This window comes from Salvelinus alpinus, chromosome 9, assembly GCF_045679555.1.
Source record: "Salvelinus alpinus chromosome 9, SLU_Salpinus.1, whole genome shotgun sequence".
Classification (NCBI taxonomy): Eukaryota; Metazoa; Chordata; class Actinopteri; order Salmoniformes; family Salmonidae; genus Salvelinus; species Salvelinus alpinus.
The window spans coordinates 73,631,698-73,655,289 of NC_092094.1; the positions used below are offsets into that span (position 1 = coordinate 73,631,698).

At 43.3% G+C, this 23,592-nt stretch overlaps 1 protein-coding gene across 1 annotated transcript; it reads right to left on the reverse strand.

Annotated features, from left to right (window-relative positions):
* Positions 1-10,943: 10,943 nt before the first annotated feature.
* On the reverse strand, positions 10,944-20,827 carry cmpk2 (cytidine monophosphate (UMP-CMP) kinase 2, mitochondrial). Its single transcript, XM_071327138.1, has 5 exons — positions 20,158-20,827; positions 15,211-15,325; positions 14,831-15,032; positions 13,802-14,035; positions 10,944-11,683 (listed from the first exon to the last, which is right to left on the reverse strand). The coding sequence occupies exons 1-5, from the start codon at positions 20,743-20,745 to the stop codon at positions 11,563-11,565; spliced, it is 1,260 nt and encodes a 419-aa protein (XP_071183239.1). The 5' UTR covers positions 20,746-20,827; the 3' UTR covers positions 10,944-11,562.
* Between the last annotated feature and the right edge of the window lie 2,765 nt (positions 20,828-23,592).

Here is a 23,592-nt window from a genome sequence, read left to right on the forward strand (position 1 = left end):
GGCAGCCAGTAAACATGCTGCCTCACCATATGGGAGTAATAGTGTAATAATTAAGATGAGTTTGATTATGTAGGGAAGTTTTGCTGTGTGGTCTTCGTGAAGTCGAGCAAACATTAGCTCTAGTCAATGATTCATATTCTGCAGTATTCTCTGGAGCTTTGTCACACTGTGCATTCTAATTTCTTCTCCTCTCTTCCTGAAATCAGAGTCTGGCCCCCCAACCACTGTGGTAGTATCAGCGTCTCTTTGCTAGTGTTCATCAAAGACGAGTCTCTCCCCTGACACTTTTACACGAATCTGGGATGAAGTTGCGCAACTTTTATTTATGTGTAGCAATGGATGTTTAAATATTTTCGCTATCTGAGAGCTTAGTTTGTTTTGACCTCACCATCAGTTCTGTGACAGGGAGCACAAAACTCAAAACAGCGTAGAGAGAGAGAGCGAGAGAGAGAGAGCGAGAGAGAGAGAGAGAGAGAGAGAGCGAGAGCGAGAGCGAGAGAGAGAGAGAGAGAGAGAGAGAGAGAGAGAGAGAATAAAAAAATAAATAGAGCATGAAGAGAATGAAAAGGATGAACACTATCCAAACAAGTAGCGAGCTCCTCTGCTTCCTGGTGACGGGTGACACTGATGAAGTTGCCTGAGCATTAATGGCACTGAAACAAAAATAAACCATCTCCAAGTATAAATCGAGACACACACACAGCTGCGGAGGAGAGAAGTCAGCAGCGTTGTCTTTGATTTATCCCTCAGGGACAGGCAGGATGGTATGCATGTGTGGAAAGGAGAAAAAAAAAGTCCACAGCACACAAGGAACATTCTAAGCTCACCACAGGAAATCAATTTATTTGAGAGGGCAGCCCGGAATAAAAATAGGGAGTCCCTAACAATACACAGAATTAATTGCCCAGATTTTGTAGAGAGAGTGAGAGAAGACGGAGAAGACTCCAGAGAGCCAAAGTTTGTTCTACCGTCTTGTTTTTGTGTCGGTGTTATGGAAATATTAGTCTAGTCGGCCTGTCATGTTTTGGGCTTGTGTTTTTCTTATTGTCTGCCACTGTCAGAGCTCTGCTGAAGCTCAATCATCTCGCAGATATGATGACGAACAGTTGAAGACTGCCTTATTTGACAGGAAATGAGGATTTATCATGAGCAAGAGACGGCAATAGGCAATAAGTGTTTTGTCACACTCCACTGAGTTATAACTGGGTTTCAGTGTGTGTGTGTGTGTGTGTGTGTGTGTGCGTGCGTGCGTGCGTGCGTGCGTTTGTGTGTTTGTGTGTTTGTGTCTTCGTGTCTATCTGTGTGCAAGCGTTTGTGTGTGTGTGTATGTGCATGTGAGCCGTGTGTGTGTGTATGTGTGTGTGTGTGTGTGTGCGTGTGTGTGTGTGTGCGGGTGTGTGTCTATGTCTGTGTGTTTGTGTGTTTATGTCTTCGTGTCTATCTGTGTGCAAGTGTTTGTGTGTATGTGCGTGTGAGCCGTGTGTGTGTGTGTGTGTGTGTGTGTGTGTGTGTGTGTGTGTGTGTGTGTGTGTGTGTGTGTGTGTGTGTGTGTGTGTGTGTGTGTGTGTGGGTGTGTGGGTGGGTGTGTGTGTGCGGGTGTGTGTCTATGTCTGTGTGTTTGTGTGTATATGTCTTCGTGTCTATCTGTGTGCAAGCGTTTGTGTGTGTGTGTATGTGCATGTGAGCCGTGTGTGTGTGTGTGTGTGTGTGTGTGTGTGTGTGTGTGTGTGTGTGTGTGTGTGTGTGTGTGTGTGTGTGTGTGTGTGTGTGTGTGTGTGTGTGTGTGTGTGTGTGTGTGTGTGTGTGTGTGTGTGTGTGTGTGTGTGTGTGTGTGTGTGTGTGTGTGTGTGTGTGTGTGTGTGTGTGTGTGTGTGTGTGTGTGTGTGTGTGTGTGTGTGTGTGTTTGTGTGTTTATGTCTTCGTGTCTATCTGTGTGCAAGCGTTTGTGTGTGTGTGTGTATGTGCGTGTGAGCCGTGTGTGTGTGTGTGTGTGTGTGTGTGTGTGTGTGTGTGTGTGTGTGTGTGTGTGTGTGTGTGTGTGTGTGTGTGTGTGTGTGTGTGTGTGTGTGTGTGTGTGTGTGTGTGTGTGTGTGTGTGTGTGTGTGTGTGTGTGTGTGTGTGTGTGTGTGTGTGTGTGTGTGTGTGTGTGTGTGCATGTGAGCCGTGTGTGCATGTCTATATTTATTTTATATATTTTTATTGAACCTTTATCTAACTAGGCACTAGGATGCATGTATATGTGTGTGTGTGACGGAACGCTGTGTGTGTAGGGCTTAAAGTGGGCCGTTGTGCAGCTTTTAATGAGATCTCACAGCGTGTTTAAATATTTAACAATGCCTGGTGTAGCCTCTCTGACAGCCGCCAGGGAAGCCAACCGGGGAGGTTTCATTCCATCACCCCGCATCATCCATCCCCCCAAAATATCTAGACTAGACTCCGTCTGGAAATGAGATTGGTATTTATCATATTCACCAACCCTCTACCTGAGAAATGATATGTACACAGAGCTTTAAGTAAAGTGATGAATTATGCATTCAGAAATATCAAGTTTGCTTTTTAAATTGAAAGATATTCAAATGTTGATGAATGAAAAGAAGTTCACAGAAGATGTCCCTAAAAACTATCTACAGTGTCATAAAGAGTCTGTATTGTAAAGTCCACTGAATATTCCCCTAAAAAAGGACAGTTCACTGAATATTCCCCTAAAAAAGGACAGTTCACTGAATATTCCCCTAAAAAAGGACTATCTACAGTGTTAGTACAATGTCCTAAAGAGTCCGTATTGTAAGAATATTCCCCTAAAACTGAGATGGCGCCGGAGGAGATGGCTGCCGTTTTACGGACTCCTAAACAATTGTGCTATTGTGTGTGTGTGTTTTTCACATTATTTGTACCTTATTATATTTCTGCCACTGTCTCTTATGACCGAAAACAGCTTCTGGATATCAGGACAGCGATTACTCACCTCATACTGAACAAAGATTTTTTCTATTGTCACGCCCTGACCGTAGATTGCTTTGTATGTTTCTATTTTTAGTTTGGTCAGGGTGTGATGTGGGTGGGTATTCTATGTCTGGGTATTCTATGTTGTAGGTCTAGGTTTTCTGTTTCTGTGTGTTTGGCCTGGTGTGGTTCCCAATCAGAGGCAGCTGTCTATCGTTGTCTCTGATTGGGAGCCATATTTAGGTAGCCTGTTTTCCCACTTTTGTTTGTGGGTGGTTGTTTCCTGTTTAGTGTTTTGTTTCACCTTTCAGGACTGTTCGTTTGTCGTTTTTGTTGTTTGTCAAGTGTTTTTGTATTTTATAAAAAAATATGACCACTTACCACGCTGCACCTTGGTCCTCCTCTCCTTCTCCAGACGACAATCGTTACAGAACCACCCACCAACAACGGACCAAGCAGCGTGGTAAAAAGGAGGAATGGACATGGGAGGACATTCTGGACGGCAAGGGATCTTACACATGGGAGGAGATCCTGGCTGGAAGGGATCGCCTTCCATGGGAACAGGAGGCAGCCAGGAGAGCGGAGGCAGCGGGAGAAAGGAACCGGCGGTATGAGGGAACACGGTTGGCAAGGAAACCCGAGAGGCAGCCCCAAAAATGTTTTGGGGGGGAGGCACACGGGGAGATTGGCGGACTCAGGTAGGAGTCCTGAGCCAACTCCCCGTGCTTACCGTGGCGAGTGTCGTACTGGTCAGGCACCGTGCTATGCGGTGGAGCGCACGGTGTCTCCAGTACGTGTGCTTAGCCCGGTACGTTACATCGCAGCTCCTCGCATCTGCCGGGCGAGAGTGGGCATTGAGCCAGGAAGGAGTGTGCCAGCCCTGCTCTCCAGGCCTCTAGTGCGTCTCCTCGGCCCGGGTTATCCTGCGCCAGCTCTGCACACTGTGTCTCCAGTGCGTCTGCATAGCCCAGTGCGTCCTGTGCCTGCTACCCGCACGTGCAGGGCCAAAGTCACCATACAGCCAGGACGGGTTGTGCAGGCTCTTTGCTCGAGACCTCCAGTGCGCCTCCATGGCCCAGTGTATCCGGTGCCTCGGCCAAGGACAAGGCCTCCTGCATGTCTCCCCAGCCTGGTGAGTCCTGTGCCTGTGCTAAACTCTAACCCTCCTGCATGTCTCCCCAGCCTGGTGAGTCCTGTGCCTTCTCCCAGAGCGAAGCCTCCTGTGATAATCCATGGCAAGAAGCCTCCAGTGATGATCCATGGCAAGAAGCCATCCGCCTCTACCATCAGTCCTACTAGCCAACGTGCAGTCATTGAATAATAAAATGGATGAGCTCCGATCCATGGCACGAAGCCTCCAGTGATAATCCATGGCAAGAAGCCTCCAGTGATAATCCATGGCACGAAGCCTCCAGTGATGATCCATGGCACGAAGCCTCCAGTGATAATCCATGGCACGAAGCCTCCAGTGATAATCCATGGCAAGAAACCTCCAGTGATGATCCATGGCACGAAGCCTCCTGTGATGATCCATGGCACGAAGTCTCCAGTGATGATCCATGGCACGAAGCCTCCAGTGATGATCCATGGCACGAAGCCTCCAGTGAGGATCCATGGCACGAAACCTCCACTGAGGATCCATGGCACGAAACCTCCAGTGAGGAGTTATGGCACGAGGCCTCCAACGAAGGACATCAGTCCGGAGCCTCCAGCAACTCCTTCTAGTCCGGAGCCTCCAGCGTCTCCCTCTAGTCCGGAGCCTCCAGCGTCTCCCTCTAGTCCGGAGCCTCCAGCGACGCCCTCTAGTCCGGAGCCTCCAGGGACGCCCTCTAGTCCGGAGCCTCCAGCGACGCCCTCCAGTCCGGAGCCTCCAGCGACGCCCTCCGGTCCGGAGCCTCCAGCGACGCCCTCCGGTCCGGAGCCTCCAACGTCGTCCTCCTGTCCGGAGCAGCTAGAGTCGCCCTCCTGTCCGGAGCAGCCAGAGTCGCCCTCCTGTCCGGAGCAGCCAGAGTCTCCCTCCTGTCCGGGCACCGAGGCGAGGGTCCCCGGGCCGGGGTCGGCGGTAAGGGTCCCCGCTCCATAGGCGCCACCTAAGTGGGCCAAGACTAAGGTGGAGCGGGGTCCACGTCCCGCACCACAGAGCCGCCACCGCGGTGAAATGCCCACCCAGACCCTCCCCTATTGGTTCAGGTTTTGCGGCCAGAGTCCGCACCTTTGGGGGGGGGGGGGGGGGGGGGGTACTGTCACGCCCTGACCGTAGATTGTTTTGTATGTTTCTATTTTTAGTTTGGTCAGGGTGTGATGTGGGTGGGTATTCTATGTCTGGGTATTCTATGTTGTAGGTCTAGGTTTTCTGTTTCTGTGTGTTTGGCCTGGTGTGGTTCCCAATCAGAGGCAGCTGTCTATCGTTGTCTCTGATTGGGAGCCATATTTAGGTAGCCTGTTTTCCCACTTTTGTTTGTGGGTGGTTGTTTCCTGTTTAGTGTTTTGTTTCACCTTTCAGGACTGTTCGTTTGTCGTTTTTGTTGTTTGTCAAGTGTTTTCGTATTTTATTTAAAAAAATATGACCACTTACCACGCTGCACCTTGGTCCTCCTCTCCTTCTCCAGACGACAATCGTTACATCTATAATGAGTCGGACGAGAAGGATTTACTTCAAACACCCGACAAGGCCCAAATCCCCGTCATTCGCATGAAGAAGTGACAGAGATATCGGGGACATAAGTCGGGGTGCCATGTAAGGATCTGGTGAGTGTGTAATCCGCCTCTACCATCAGTCCTACTAGCCAACGTGCAGTCATTGAATAATAAAATGGATGAGCTCCGATCAAGACTATCCTACCAACGGGACATTAAAAACTGTAATATCTCATGTTTCACCAAGTTGAGCTGAACAACGACATGGATAAAATACAGCTGGCTGGGTTATCGGTGCATCGGCAAGATAGAACAGCTGCCTCAGTCACTGGCTTCATCAATATGTTCATCGATAACGTCGTCCCCACTGTGACCGTACGTACTTACCCCAAATAGAAGCCATGGATTACAGTTAACATCCTCACTGAGCTAAAGGGTAGAGCTGCCGCTTTCAAGGAGCGGGACTCTAACCCAGACGCTTATAAGAAATCCCACAAAGGAGATGATTGTGGACTATGGGAAAAGGATGACCGAGCAAGCTCCCATTCTCATCGACAGGGCTGTAGTGGAGCAGGTTGAGAGCTTCAAGTTCCTTGGTGTCCACATCACCAATGAACTATCATGGTCCAAACACACCAAGACAATCGTGAAGAGGGCTCGACAATGCCTTTTCCCCGTAGGAGACTGTAAAGATTTGGCATGGGTCCTCAGATCCTCAAAACATTCTACAGCTGCACCATCGAGAACGTCCTGACTGGTTGCATCACTGCATTGTATGGCAACTGCTCAGCCTCCAACCTCAAGGCACTACAGAGGGTAGTGCGTACGGCCCAGTACATCACTGAGGCCAAGCTTCCTGCTATCCAGGAACTCTATACCAGGCAGTGTCAGAGGAAGGCCCCAAAAATTGCCAAAGACTCCAACCACCCTAGTCATAGACTGTTCTCTCTGCCACCGCAAGGCAAGCAGTAACGGAGCGCCAAGTCTAGGTCCAAAAGTCTTCTTAACAGCTTCTACTCCCAAGCCATAAGACTCCTGAACAGCTAATGAAATGGCTACCGACCCTTTACGCTGCTGCAACTCTCTGTTTATTATCTATGCATAGTCACTTTACCTCTACCTACATGTACATATTACTTCAATTATCTTAACTAGCCTGTACACACCCCCATTGACTCTGTACCGGTACTCCCTGTATATACAGTAGCCTCGCTACTGTTATTATATTGTTGCTCTTTAATTATTTGTTATTTTTCTATTTTCTTCTTTCCTATTTTATTTTTTTATTATTTTACTTCTGTTTATTTTAGTAAATACTTTCTTAACACTTATTTTTCTTAAAACTGTATTGTTGGTTAAGGGCTTGTAAGTAAGCATTTCACTGTAAGGTCCTGTTGTATTCGGCGCATGTGACAAATACAATTTGATTTGAAAAGGACAGTTCACTGAATATTACCCTAAATATTGACTATCTACAGTGTTAGTACAATGTCATAAAGAGTCTATGAATGTAAAGTATGACCAGAATCTAGAAAATCAAGATAATTCTGTCATTTACAGTACAATATCAAGACACACTTATTTTAATCCTTCTATCTCCTGTATACGTCAATGTCAAAACACTGTCCCTTGATCAAATTAAACCCGTTCCTCACTGTTGTCTTCTCCAGATCGAAAACTGAAGTTTCTCCCCCACTAATCCTCCACCGAGATGATGATGGTGCTGGGCCAGTGGCGGCTGCTGCCACCCTCCCACTGTGTCTAGAGGGCAGAGCGGCGGAGGAAGGGTGGGGGCAGGGCCTACCTGCCAGCTGGAGGATTCTGAGGAGGGCTGAAGGGCCATGATGGGGCCCAAGGAATCTCCCCCTCCTTGTCCCAGCCTCCCCTTACCCAGACAGACAGAACCCATCCCTGTCTGTCTGCACGGGCCAACTCGGCCCCACCACCACCAAACGAGTCAGTCTCCATACTGCTATATCTGGCAGCCAAGCCCAGTGGAAGGATCCATGCCAGGGCACCAGACTCCCCCCTCTCCCTCCCCTACTACCATCCCCACCCCCATGCCCTCCCACTCCCCTCACATCACGGTCCCCATCGCTCCTCTCCACACCACGCTCATTATTCATGTTCTGAGGGACAGCTTTCATTTGATCTATTACTTAGAATGGGACCAGGGTTGCTTTTCTGCTGCGTCCCGCCTGGATCTTTCATTATTTGATGGAGGTTTTTCTACGGCTGGGTCTCTGTTGTGCTGATGAAATATTGAAGGGAGTAGTGTAGTGGAAAGGGTCCCCATGCTGGACTATACCTGTTCTTCTCAGACAGACCACTCCTTCCTTTATCCAGAAGGGCACTGGGGTTGACTTTTTCTTCAACCTTCAGTGTGCTACACTCTTGGAAGTAAGGGTACGGTGTCCCCTGAGGTACAAAATAATCACAATACACAAAGTACATTCAGAGGTACACGTAATAAACTCACATGGTTCTATCTTTTAGGGTACATGTGTGGATAAAGAGAATAATCCTACATTTTTGTACTCCATATTTTGAATATATACTGTAAGGGAAAGGAAAGGGAAGGTGGATACCTAGTCAGTTGTCCAACTGAATGCATTCAACTGAAATGTGTCTTCCGATTAAGAGCCTTAATCGACATCCACGTCTGTAGGTACAATCGTCACACTCTCACTTTCAAAAAAAGGGGTACAATGTGAAGGTAGATTTCTGTTTCCCAGGGTACAAATGTATTTTGTGTACCCTCAATACCCTTAATTTCAATAATTATTCATTTTTGTCAGCTAAAACGAATGGCTTTATCACTGGGTACCCTAAAAAGGCAAATTTGTACGATAATTATTATCATCATCACATTACCCAGTATCCTAGATTTTTAGTAGAGTTGTTTTTAATATATGTGTTTTTGCATGTAGACCTACGTTGACTGATTGATTAATCTTATACTACACAAAGATAAATAACATACCTTTTTCTAAACAAATCCAATTAGTTAGTTAGATTTTTTGTACCCTTTATGGAAATGGTTGTTCCAGTTTATAAGGCTTAGGTAGTCTCCACACAATGTTTCTAACCCTGACAGTCATTATGAATACAGGTTGCGGATGAAAAGAAATTCCAACTGTTGAATATGCTAACTCTGGCTGTATTCCAATAGGAATTACAAATCACTTAGCAAGCGAGCATAATGTGACTTGCAGTTAGGGGTTTAAAAAAATATATATATTTCACCTTTATTTAACCAGGTAGGCCAGTTGAGAACAAGTTCTCATTTACAACTGCGACCTGGCCAAGATAAAGCAAAGCAGTGCGACAAAAACAACAACACAGAGTTACACATGGAATAAACAAACATACAGTCAATAACACAATAGAAAAATCTGTAAACAGTGTGTGCAAATGAAGTAAGGAGGTAAGGCAATAAATAGGCCATAGTGGCGAAGTAATTACAAATTAGCAATTAACACTGGAGTGATATATGTGCAGATGAGGATGTGCAAGTAGAAATACTGGTGTGCAAAAGAGCAGAAAAACAAAGACAAATATGGGGATGAGGTAGGTAGTTGGTTGGATGGGCTTTTTACAGATGGGCTGTGTACAGCTGCAGTGATTGGTAAGCTGCTCTGATGCTTGAAGTCAGGGAGATATAAGTCTCCAACTTCAGTGATTTTTGCAATTCGTTCCAGTCATTGGCAGCAGAGAACTGGTTAGGGTTAGGGTTGTTAGGGTTGTTTTGCAACCCTAAGCAGTTAGGGAAATTCCTGGAAATGGGAGGGGTAAGCAGTGTTGTACCAGTTTAAGTGGTCCATGGTACATGTTTGCCACTTACAAGGAACAAATGGCTTTGTTACTGTGGTGGTACTATATAAAAGCAAAAATTATGCTTTTGTACCTGTGGAGAAAGGTACTATCTGAGCTATGAACTGGGATACAATTATGTACCTATAACTGGGGTACAATTATGTACCTATAACTAAAAGTAAAAAGAAGGACCTTACAGTGTACCACGCTAATGACAAGCGGTTGTACCCCTTGTGGAACAAAACTAAACCTATATTTCTGAAAGTGTACGTTTATGTACTGAAATGTTCCCTTGAATTGAGTTAATAACTTTTTTCGAAAACAAAAGTTGGATCTTTGTGTGGCAGTGTCATCTTGTTTGGATGTAACGTACATTGCTTAGGACTTCACTACGCCTTGGGGTAGAACATTCAGTAACATCACTCTTGAATGTTCTACCCCCAAGAATGACAAGAAATTAACAACATCTAAGAAATATGTTAGACATCATGCTACTACCACATAACTATACAGTTCTGCCTTGAGCCTATGACACATGATGCCAAAGTAGATTGGCCTGTGGCATTACTGGCACCAGTCATTCTGCTTTCCCACCACAGAACTTTAGTGTACTCTTGAGACAGAAGCTGTTACTCAGTTTTACATTTTACATTTGAAAGGAATATCTATAAACATGAGCAGAGCTTTTTCTCTGAGTAACTGTTTAAATTCAATACATTTTTAGTCAGACTTACAGTAAACAATTGGAAACTGCCCGGACTGATACATTTTAGTACCACAGGTTTTAACCCAAAGCAATGCAATTTTCACTCCTTGCAATACCAATTGTTTCGACTATACTGCACAGACTTGCATTACCTGAATAATTTCAACAAACATTATATAATTCCCAGGAATATACGTTACAAAATAATTCTGGATGTTAGTATTCAAAACGATAGCATCTCTCCAGCCATTGAAAACACTGAACGCAGTAATTGGATGAAGAGGTTGCCTCTGCTGGTGCATCACTGTAAAAGAGATGGGTCACTCTGTCTTCTCTGGCCCACAGTCTTGTCAAGATCATAATAACTAAAACCTCTAATTAATCGTCCCATCACTGGCCAAATACAGCTTCCTACAATATAAATTAGTTACTGTATATGTTTAAGTGTGGGTGTGTGTGCATTGGTGATAAAGGGCAGGGAGCGATACAGAGTCAAGAGAAAGAGGGAGTGTTTGTGTGCATTTGTTTTTGTGTACATTTATGTGTGTGTGTGTACATGTGTGTATGTGCATGAGTGCACAGTTTGCATTTTCATAAGCACATAATGTGCGCTGCTTTCACTGCCTCATACAGTTATTTTCCAGTGGCACAATACATGGCATCTGTCACAGAGGTGAGGTGTGCTTTTCAATTGCACACAGCTCACTCACTTACACTGTAGTTGACAACTACCTGCATCAAAGCATCAGAGTACCTGTGCATAAAGAAAACACTCCTGACATTGCACTGTATAATACTCCTTATATAAGACACTCGGACAAGAACAGCTCAGAGCCAGACGTCTGGTATTTGCAACATGTTTCCTTTAATTTGAAATAGTACTCAAACAAATGAGCAGTGTTATTGTAATGTAAAATGTATCATATTGCTCTGTGCGTGCGTTTCAATCCCTCGGTCCATATAGCGACTTCAAAAGGAAAATGTAGAGTTAGCTGCTGGCCCATACGTTTCAATGAAATAGAAGTGACTGATGAATATACAAACCCTCCTTTCATTTCCTGAATCTCAGGCCTAATAAAAATGGTTGTCACCGCGGGCTGTCTGGCTGCATATCCCTAAGTATCACCACTGACAGAACACAATGGCATTCATAATAACGTTTCTCCTCATCTCACTGATGGCAGTCATACAGAATAGGACATGTTGTGACATGCACTGGTCGGGGTCTTGGCTCGATCTCTGTGTGTGTGTGTGTGTGTACGTGCGTGCGTGCGTGTGAGTGTGTAGTACTGGCCCTTTGCCATATGAAGCTTATCCACAGTCCAGACCCCCTACTACACCCTGCCCTCTTCTCACTAGCCCTGCCTCTGTCAAATCAATGGCACTCTACTACCACCTAGTGGACCACAACGGAATATCAGCCATCTGGGGCAAGACTGGGAGAGGAGGAGAGGAGCTGTTTACAAGTGGCATTTTTCCCTAATTAAAAGTAGCACTTGTTGGAGCACTTGGTCTGGAGAAGGACTGGCATCCACAGTGACGCAGGCCGGGCCCTCAATCCGCTGGTAAGCCTCCTCCACTCTGCAGACAAAGAGAATAAGTAATTATGTTCCACAAATTAACAAAGCACTTCAAATCTGGGTCAGCAGTACTTTTGAGATGGTATACCAAATGAATTGCTTTTCCTGATCACATGAACTAACCAGGAAAAAGCTAAGGGCCATAAGGATGAGTAAAGCTATAAAATAATGATCACAATGGTTTTCGATAGTTGTATGTCAATTTTAGACTGCAAATTGCTATGCCTTTGCCTGGTCCATCCATATACCGTAATATATTTCACACAATAAGTACCAAAACATATGGCCATAGTGGACACTGAGCAATAGTAAGAACAATGGTCTAGAAGATTAAAAAACAACAACTGACAGCACACAATCATCATGCCAGAGGTTTGGACAGGTGATGGACTGAGAGCCAGAGTCCAGACTGTCAACAGTGATCAACAGCCGTCTTCCTTGAGGATAATGACTGCTGGTTGAATATCTGGTGAACCCATGTGAAAAGCATTCATCCCAAATGGCACCCTATTCCCTATATGGCGCACTACTTTTGACCAGAGCCCAATGGGCCCAGGTCAAAGGTAGTGCACTATGTAGGGAATAGGGTGCCATTTGGGACAAAACCCAGGATGTCGGCGGGTAGAATGAACGAAAGTTGCCATCGACCAGTCTGACTACTACTAGCAGTGCGTAATGGAGCAGACCAACTCAGCAACTAATCACTTGTTCTTTCCTCATCAGATGGTTCCCCTCGGGATGGTAATTGATTGTTAAGTGTTTGATGGGTCAGACTAAGACGGAGTAGGACCTGATGTCCTCACTCAATTAAGTACAGTAGTGTGTGTGTGTGTGTGTATAGGGTGCGGGTATAGGGTGTGTGTATAGGGTGTGTGTGTGTGTACATGTTTAACTAAACTTATGGGGACCAGAATAGTAAACAAACCAACATTTGACCAACTGGGGACATTTTGTCAGTCCCCACAAGGAAAAAGGTTAATTCTAGGGGGTTTATGGTTAGAATTAGAAGTTAGGTTCAGGAAAGTAGGATTTTCAATGGGAATCAATTGTATGTGCCCCCAAGGTTGGTTAAACAAGACTGTGTGTGTGTGTGCGTGCGTGCAGATCACAGTTAGTGATGCTCATCTGACCACTTCAATTCAGCAGTGTGTAAGGTATGTTAATAAACCGCTGTAAAGTGTGTGCGTTCCCCACGTCGTTATACATACACCGAAACAGTAGGTGCTGTCAATATATTGGAGTAGAACATGTAATATGTACTACTGTATATCTAAATCAAATCAAATCAAATTTTATTAGTCACATACACATGGTTAGCAGATGTTAATGCGAGTGTAGCGAAATGCTTGTGCTTCTAGTTCCGACAATGCAGTAATAACCAACAGTAATCTAACCTAACAATTCCACACTACTACCTTACACACACACAAGTGTAAGGGATAAAGAATATGTACATAAAGATATATGGATGAGTGGTGGTACAGAACGGCATGGCAGATGCAGTAGATGGTATAGAGTACGGTATATACATATGAGATGAGTACTGTAGGGTATGTAAACATAAAGTGGCATAGTTTAAAGTGGCTAGTGGTACATGTATTGCATAAAGATGGCAAGATGCAGTAGATGATATAGAGTACAGTATATATACATATGAGATGGGTAATGTAGGGTATGTAAACATTGTATTAAGTGGCATTGCTTAAAGTGGCTAGTGGTACATTTTTACATAATTTCCATCAATTCCCATTTTTAAAGTGGCTGGAGTTGAGTCAGTATGTTGGCAGCGGCCGCTAAATGTTAGTGGTGGCTGTTTAACAGTCTGATGGCCTTGAGATAGAAGCTGTTTTTCAGTCTCTCGGTCCCTGCTTTGATGCACCTCTACACACTTCAGTAGTGTGAGCTGTATCACATTCTAATACAGTGGTAAACTTGAAGTATAGTTTCGTCTGAATTTCAGTCATCTTACTTTTTGGTCAAAGTAGAGGGGGGATAGATGAAGGGGAGACACTGGAGGAAGGTTGGACACAGAGATCAAACCCCGGCCTCTGCGGTCGACATGTGCGCTTGAGACAGGTGTGTTCCCACTAGACCACAGCCTCTGCACAAGAAATCTTACTTCTGTCTGAACAGGTGATTGGCCTCCAGCTCCTCCTCCTCCATGGTCTTGTCCTGACCTCTGACCTGTAGTCTCCTCATCCTCTCCTGTGAGCTGAGGCTGAGCATCAGCACCAGGCTGGGCCTCAGGAGGTCCCCCGGCCAACCATACACCTCACTGCCAGCCTGGGGCAGGTTACCCAGCTTACCACCCACCGCCGTGGCAATGGCGTAGGCTGCCGTGCTGTGCCAGTACCTGGGAGGAATGGAGAGTATAGGGAGATAGTGGGTTGTTGTGAGCCTCAAAGACCAGAGACTATGTCTGGTATACTGGAGTTGTTTGGTGGTTCATTCACATGTTGAAAATTGGAACCTTTGCTGTGCTTTTCCACTTTTATGACATTAAAGTGGCATAAAGTGGTATAAGGCAATGTGTTTGAGTTACACATTCGATTTGCACCATACAATGGCCATGTCCGAATAACCGTACTTGCTTTCTAAACAGTAGGCTGATTGGGTATGTGAAAATATAAAGTTTTATAGTATGGGATATTTATTTTCGACCTAAGCTTGTCGCCTGCCTTCCCGTCTTTGGGACGACTCCCATTGTTAGTGCAGAGACGTGCATCTCATCAGTATATACAGATCTCTGGTGTAAGCATGCTGTAAACGCTCATACAAATGAAAAATAACAATGATGAACTTTCATTCGTAGGCTAGGTTGCAGCCCCCTCATGATTGGTATAGGGAAAAGTTGAGTATCATGTAGCAGCCTAAACATATCGATGTTACATTGAACTGGGTGAACGGAATATGAATGACAGTCATCCAATATGCTGTAATAAAAACAAGTTCATGCTCCAAAAAAAAAAAGATTGTCCTCCCTCATCTTAAACGGCACCGACAGCCACTGATGGTTAGTACACGGTATGTAGTTTTAGTAAGAAGTAGGCAAAACAGATTTCAGACACAGCCATGCATTCAGAAGGGATGACATATCCCAACTCATCAAACTTGCTACAATACCAAAGCTATTTCATCCTGCCCTTACCTGTCTACAATGACAGGTGCTTGTCTGGCCTCCTGGCCTATCTGTCCTGCTGTCAGGTAATTCCCAAGGGCGTAGAAGGCCCTGCGGATGAGGGGGGGCTCAGTGTCGAAGCGGGCCCTCCATGGGGACAGACACTGCGGAGGGGACTTCAGGAGAGTGGCCCCCAGTGCCTCCGTCAGGGACTCAGTCAGAGTGGTTTTACCTGAGCAGTAGTGGGAATGGAGAGAAATTAGAGAAGGGAAAAAAAGAGAGACATTTTAAAGCATTGTAACTGAGTTTTTCCTGACCATGTGACGTGATCAGAAAGGAAAACTCCTGGCCGTATACTATCGGCTACATTGAATTGGCAAGGACAATAGTGAAGTAGTGATGGTGTTAACCTGTAGCATCCAATCCCTCTATGACAATAACAGGAAAGTCTGTTTTCTCCTTAGACTTGAGTCGCTGGTCCACAAGCTCCAGCACTGCCTTGGACTCGGGGATGATGTCAACACACTACAGATGAGGAGGAAAGTAGATAGAGATGAGATCAAGTTGGAGTTGGCCTGTTTGAATATCATGTTATGCCTTTGTCCACCACTAGTGTGACATTGCTAGGTTTTTATTTTGTCTCTGACTGCACACAGTATATTAGGCTTATATAGTTTACCACAGTATGAGTTATAATACCCATACTCAAACACGGAATTGGAACAGCATTGCAAACAAGACACTCTGGTTTGACATTGGAAAAATATGGTAAGAATGCCTATTTCTCTGTCCATTCTTCCCTATTTTCACTATCCACCTTTCTTTTGAGACTTTTTCAGCCCAACATTTTCTCTTGATTGCAAGCCGTTTTTCCCTAATCAACACACAAAGTAATATAAAAAATAAATGTAATAGAGTCATTGGTGATTTTATCAACGTAATCTATATTAGGCTATGTCATTGACATTTAACTGATTATATAGCCTATTAACCAGATGTGTTAAAAATGTTGTTTAATTTGCAGCGTAAGCCTATGAATTGGGCTGCTATTATGTTCAGTTCCTGAGACTTTTAGCTGAGAAAAAAGTTGGGCCAAAGCAAAACCTATTGCCGACCCCTGCTGTACACAGTTTAGCTGGGATAGGAGGGGGGCTGCAGTTTCTTGTCTCGCCTAGTGCGGCAGAACGTCCAGTGCTGGCCCTGTCTGTAAATTCAGAGCGTTGTCAGATTGTCAGTTCATAAATTCAGAGCATTTCGCTCTTGGAGCCTTCAGAGCGCACACTGGACTCTGGTCGAGGAGTAGGGTTGATCCGAGTGTTCTGACCTCACAACGGCAGTCAAGCACCAAAGCTAACTGGCTAAAGTTGGCTAGCTTGCTAGTTACTTCCAGACACAAATGAGAGAAAACCTCACTCTGACTATTTTACTCAAACTAGCAGAGCTGGTTAAGACTGTTTTCATAGTAGCGTGTTAGTGACTGTAACGGTGCTGCTAGTGTAACTAGTGATGCACCGACATTAAACTTTTGGCCAATGCTGATATCCGATATTTAACATTTTTACGACCTTTTTAGCATTCTAGTACAGGGAAATAGTTAACATGCACACATGGACGCAGCAGTCTAAGGCACTGCATCTCAGTGCAAGAGGCATCACTACAGTCCCTGGTTCGAATCCAGGCTGTATCACATCCGGCCGTGATTGGGAGTCCCATAGGGCGGCGCACAATTGGCCCAGCGTCGTCTGGGACGTCATTGTAAATAAGAATTTGTTCTTAACTGACTTGCTTAGTTAAAAAAAAGGTTACACACGCACTGACCAAAAAGTTATTTTGGTGGCATTTACGTATGTCCCCATTACCAGTAAAACATAATCAAAACCTATTTCCTTCACTTACTTGCTGTGCTGTTTCATTGTTCATTTGTTCAGTTGTTTTCTTCTCAACCAGGATTTCTATTAGAGGACGACCGATTATGATTTTTCAACGCCGATACTGATGCCGATTATCGGAGGACCAAAAAAAGACGATATAGATTAATCGGCCGATTTTTATACATATATTTGTAATACTGACAATTACAACAATACTGAATTAACACTTTTATTTTAACTTAATATAAAAAATAAATAAAAACAATTTAGTCGCAAATAAATAATGAAACATGGTCAATTTGGTTTAAATAATGCAAAAACAGTGTTGGAGAAAAAAGTAAAAGTGCAATACGCGCCATGTAAAAAAGCTAACGTTTAAGTTCCTTGCTCAGAACATATGAAAGCTGGTGGTTCCTTTAAACATGAGTCTTCATTATTCCCAGGTAAGAAGTTTTAGGTTGTAGTTATTATAGGAATTATAGGACTATTTCTCTCTACACCATTTGTATTTCATATACCTTTGACTATTGGATGTTCTTATAGGCACTATAGTATTGCCAGGCTAATCTCAGGAGTTGATAGGCTTGAAGTCATAAACAGCACAATGCTTGAAGTACAGCGAAGAGCTGCTGGCAAACGCAGGAAAGTGCTGTTTGAATGAATGCTTACGAGCCTGCTGCTGCCTACCACCGCTCAGTCAGACTGCTCTATCAAATATCAAATCATAGACTTAATTATAATATAATAAACACACATAAATATGAGCCTTAGGTCATTAATATGGTCAAATCCAGAAACTATCATTTCAAAAACAAAACGTTTATTCTTTCAGTGAAATACGGAACCATTCCATATTTTATCGAACAGGTGGCATCCCTAAGTCTAAATACTGCTGTTACACTGCACAACCTTCAATGTTATGTCATAATTCTGGAAAATTCTGGAAAATTAATTACGGTCTTTGTTAGTAAGAAATGGTCTTCACACAGTTCGCAACGAGCCAGGCGGCCCAAACTGCTGCATATACCCTTACTCTGGTTGTACAGAAAGCAAGAGAAGTGACACAATTTCCCTAGTTAAAATAAATTAATGTTGGCAGGCAATATTAACTAAATATGCAGGTTTAAAAATATATACTTGTGTATTGATTTTAAGAAAGGCATTGATGTTTATGGTTAGTTAAACATTGGTGCAACGACAGTGCTTTTTTCGCAAATGAGCTTGTTAAATCATCACCCGTTTGGCGAAGTAGGCTGTGATTCGATGATAAATTAACATGCACCGCATTGATTATATGCAACGCAGGACAAGCTAGATAAACTAGTAATATCATCAACCATGTGTAGTTAACTAGTGATTATGTTAAGATTGATTGTTTTTTATAAGATAAGTTTAATGCTAGCTAGCAACTTACCTTGGCTCCTTGCTGCACTCGCGTAACAAGTGGTCAGCCTGCCACGCAGTCTACTTGTGGAGTGCAATGTAATCGGCCATAATCGGCGTCCACAAATGCCGATTACCGATTGTTATGAAAACTTGAAATCGGTCCTAATTAATCGGTCGACCTCTAATTTCTATCGAACGCTGTTTGGGTCTTTGCGTGTCAAAAAAAATACACATCAAATAACACTATTTTATGTGTCAAATAACACAACATAATCTGTTTCAGTTGCTATAGCTAGCTAACTATATAGCTAGGTGTCATCATCTAAAATAACCCTAATTTATATGACAGTTCTTATTTGATTAATGGTGGTCAGAATCATCTATGTGAAGCTAGCCACAATACGGATTAACCACAATAGTGGACTTTGCAGTTAGCCTTCAAAATAATAGTATTGCATAATTCCACTATTCGTATTCATTTGCATCACTGTCAATGACATACTATTATTTTGGAGGCAAACCGCAAAGTCCACTATTGTGCCTAATCCTTATTGTGGCTAGCTTCACAACACATAACCAACTCCGGTCGAGCCTCACTAGCCAGATGAAGCTAGCTGGCTGCTCATAACGTTAGCTTTGGGCAACAGGGTTAAGTAGCTGGCTAGCTATTTATTTTCATGAACTGAAGTTCAATTTCAATAGGCGAACAACAAGTGGCAACCTAGCTAATACTTACTCACAAGGATTCGTAAATCATTGCTAAGAATAATGAAAATGACTAGTTACAACTGGTCATTGTTTTCAGGCTGGTTGTATTGGTGCTAGCTAGGTACCAAGCTAAAGCTAGCTACCCCAGAAGTTGCGGTCGAACAAATGATCCTTTATTACCAATGCAGTATTGTAAACACATCGTTCGTGGCCGGTGTTTGCTTGTTTGCAGACTTTTTTGTACAGCTTTGACAGTGCTACTGTATCTGTTTTGACATGCGAAGACCCAAACGGCGTTCCATAGTATGTATGTCTTGAAGCTAATAGCAGTGACGCTATTACTGTGTAACTCCAGTAGGGCAACATCTGAAAAATAGCGCACTTGGTAGTATGTACCGGTGCCGACCAATCGGCGAAAGCCAACATCACCCATGACAGAGAACGGTTGATTGTCAAGGACAATGAATCCCATTATCTTGGCTTTAATGGGTTTTGCCTTTTGAGTTGTCTCGCTGAAATTGTCTTACTCTTTCAAATGACTGCTCGACTTGTTGACTGCTTGATCCACACAGCATACTTTGTGGGCTAGGCTATGAATGCTGTGTTGCACGTGTAGCGCAAAATTATACGTGGCGTTATTATGTCATGTACCTACGTTATATAGGTACGCACGGTAGCTTTGACATCGTTTTTTAACATCGGCTTTAACCTAGACATACTGATGGTGGCATTTTTAGCTAATATCGTCAGATTCCGATATGTTCACCAATATATTGTGCATCCCTAGTTTTGGGATAAACGCCGAAAAAATGTGCGTTCGTAAATTCTCTCTGGCTATCTACTCCGATTTCAGACCACTCTCGACTGAGTGTGCCAGAGTGCAGAATAACTGATGACTATACGAACGCACAGCGAACTGTGTCAGTAAACGTCTGCAAAAAAACATTTACAATGACGGCCTACCCCGGCCAACGCTGGGCCAATTGTGCGTCGCCCTATGGGACTCCCAAACACGGCCGGATGTGATACAGCCTGGATTCGAACCAGGGACTGTAGTGACGCCTATTGCACTGAGATGCAGTGCCTTAGACCACTGCCTCCATGTGTGTGTGTTAACTATTTAACTGTACTAGAATGCTTAAAAAGCAGCAAAAATTTTAAATATCGGTTATTGGTATCTTTTTTTTTACAAGGAAAATATCGGATATCAGTATTGGCCAAAAATGTCATATTGGTGCATCACTACCCAAAATCCTATGCAAACCAGATGTAACTAATTTTGAGGGTTTTAGGATTACAAACTGGCCAGCTCTATACACATAATGACAACTGCACAAATACACCGCAACATGTGTCAACTGATTTGAAACATAAAAGTGTCACTATTCAAACCTGTTGCAGAACTTTGTAGGCATCCTCAAAACTGTAGAACACGTCATAGTTGATGATGTTGAGAGTTGAAGGATGATGCTCTGGCTTTTCAGCAGGTACCACGCAGTATTTCTCCAACACCTCCCCCCAACCGTCTTCTGTATTGGACCACAGGTGTTGCGACCACTGTCTGTCCTCTCCCTCGCACAAGTAGGAGCATACATAGACTGGGTCATTGCGAAGCAACTCTCCTAATACTCGTTCAGTCGCTGAGGATTTAGATGCGTCTTTGAGAAAATATCCTTTGATGACAGAATCTTTGACATTAGGCTGAAATGTGGACATTTCCAAAATCGTACATTCCGGAGGTAACTCTTTTGAAAGTTTGTTTTTCAGTCCCCCATAAAACTTTGCTCTTTCAATTTTGTCATCGCTCTGGACATGGAGCGAGTAGCATATTTCATCAGCGAGGACATTCCTGAACACTTGTGGCCGCTCGCTACGCTTGCTTGCTAGGGCGAAGTAGATTGGGTCAGAATTCGTATCGAAGTCCACTGCAAAAACATAAGAAGACCACTGGCCCAACCGAGACATCATGCGTCTTGCCATCTTGAATCAAACCACGAACAAAATGCACTCATCTGAATCACCACAGACGCGCACGCCTGATTTGGGAAACTGAGGGGGAAACGAAACTTATAGCGCTTGACAAGCAAACCGAAACATGAGCCACTTGATCCATAAAACCAAAAACGAAAGTAATAAGGTGTGCCTATCATAATATGGCTGTTTGTTACCTACTGTCCCATGGCCTCACCTAAATTACACAAATGAGTCAGCTAATTTGCTTAGCACTATTACGGTATGAAGGCCATTTTCAAAGCGCAGGCTTTTTATTATAAGCACTTACGTATGTAGGTATGTAATAGGACTGCATTTGAATAAATACACTTTTTTATTTTATTTTCAAGTTAGAGCGCTGCAGCGATGGTCATTTAGCCGAGTGCACCACACTCATACAGTAGGTAGCTCACTGGGCACGACAAAGACGTCAGTCAACGTCTAGTTTTGATTTAGCCTACATTTGCTTGAGTCGTCAACAAAGGTGAATTAAAGGTGAAATCGACAACAGAAAATGACCATGACATTGGATTCAGGTTCAAAGCACTTTTTGAAAATCCAATCAGTTATCCACGTTGATTCAACATGATCACATTTAATTGCTTGGTTGAAATGGCGTGGATTCAACCCGTTTTTGTGGGAGGCCTATTAAACTTTAGAATAGAAACTGCCCAGGTGACGTTTTTGAAGATCAGTTACATTACAACGCCAGGAGACGCTTCATTTATTGCGGAGTCAAGTTAGCCCTGCATCGGATGTTTCAATTGGACAGGACAGCTAAAGACTAGTAATATTGTTCTTTACTCAAGTCGTGTTTGTGAAGATGTTCCTACAGCCCTGCATAAGTTACCTCCGGTGCATATTTGCAACTGGCCTGGCCTGGCATGGATCAATGTGCGAGGACAGCAGGTGCGCGGCGCATCACAGTTCTCATCTACAGGAAAAGTCAATCCAGCTACAATCAAGTTGTTGCAAAAGACAGTATCTAAAGCTGTGGCAACTCCAAGCAGTGTCAATTATATTTGGTCCTACTCATTGAGGAAGCAAAGAGAGGTTTACAGCTTCTCAATGAATCTGGTAAATTTGCCAGAAGATTAAATTTATGCATTTTAAAATCTCTATTTAAATTCACATTATATGTTATTAGATTAGTATTACAGCCTATTTCTATCTAATTTAATATTATATTCAGTGTTTATTAATGTCTGAGAGCCTTTCATACACGACAGAGGTGATTTCTTGGGGAAATTAGTCCAATACTGCAAACACGACCTCCAGCACCCAAGTGTCAGTATTGTCAGCAATGGCAGCATGATCAGAAAGAAGTGGTTCCAAACATACGGTAAGATGGTTTTAATTTTAGGTTCTGTGTTAAAATAAAATATGGTAGGCCAACCAACGTTACCCCGGTGATCGTCATTATATCATAAAGCACCCATAATAAACAAACAATCCACATTATTCTCAGGAAAAACAAGTTAATGTTATTTACACTAGATGTCAGCACCGGGTTAGTTTTTGATATGAGGTCACAAAAAGCAAACTCAGAGAAGCATTTCACACGTTTTATTTGAAAGGCCTCGCAGTTGACTCTGATCATCAAAGTGTTTTTAAAAATGACTTGTTGACATTTTCATTTCAATAAATATAAACTATCACATGGAGGTCTGGATACTAATACATTTTGAATTCATTGGTGTTTCAAAATAACATTCTTTAAGATTATGTCAGTTTTTTCACCAAAACTCTCCTTGGCGAATACCTGGACATTCTGGCCATTTCCTGTGACAGCTTTGACGAGGACACCAACCAGACTATTGGCAGAGCCCAGGGCAGGAAGAGCCACCTGGACAACCTCTTCAAGGTCCGTGAGTGGTGCCGGAAGTACAAAGTAGCCTTCAAAATCAACTCTGTAATCAACACCTTCAATGTGGATGAAGACATGAGAGAAAACATCACCAAACTCAACCCTGTACGCTGGAAGGTTAGGGTGTTCCAATGCATTAACATTACACACCAGTAATGCAGTATCTGTGAATAGAGGCGTCTTCTCATACCGTAGATGTAACAAATGAGATGTATGGCCTTGACTTCACTGTGTGTGCTGTATAGGTGAAATAAGATGCCGTTTTGCATATATTTTATATTTATTAGTATTAGGTATGAGGTTTCATAGCAGTGATATTTTGATAATGGACTAGATTGTCAAGAGGCTCTTCTATGACCAGTTGGTAACACTTTATAATAACTTTCATGATTAAGCCTTTATAAATGCTTATACAATACTTTATAAATTATTCTTCATGTTCTAAATGCATATGAATTTGAAGTTTTTAAATGCTTTTTTAGTTGCGTTTCCTGGATTGCCGAGAGGGGAAGAAAGATCCATCCAAGTCCATCCTTGATGTTGGCGTGGAAGAGGCCATTCAGTTCAGTGGCTTTGACGAGAAGATGTTCCTAAAGAGAGGAGGGAAATATGTGTGGAGCAAAGCTGACATGCGGCTCGGGTGGTGATCCACACATTATAATCAGCTATTGCTACACTTCTGTATGTATTTTCTATAAAAATAGTTCCCGCCTGTATAACTGCACTTTACACTTAAATATTTGATATTCTAAAAGTTATGTTGGAATCTTTTACTGCTATACCTTAAGGAGTTTGTGTACTGTACCTTTAATTAGTAGTACAATCACACAACACAGCTACTCTACAGGGACAACTATTTAATCACACACAGGATAATAATAACTTGCTTTTTGTATGTCCAGTTATCCACTTTTTTTTTTTACATGTTCTATTCACCAGCCAAAAGGCTTATTTGCACGTTCGTGTAG

What these genes read in the sequence shown, in the direction of transcription:
- cmpk2 (XM_071327138.1), bottom strand. Translation starts at nt 20,745, where the DNA reads ATGGCAAGACGCATGATGTCTCGGTTGGGCCAGTGGTCTTCTTATGTT. An exon ending in AGAGGGATTGGATGCTACAG is followed by an intron (nt 15,033 to 15,210) that starts GTTAACACCATC and finishes ACTACTGCTCAG; the next exon opens with GTAAAACCACTCTGACTGAG. An exon ending in GCACCTGTCATTGTAGACAG is followed by an intron (nt 14,036 to 14,830) that starts GTAAGGGCAGGA and finishes CATTCCTCCCAG; the next exon opens with GTACTGGCACAGCACGGCAG.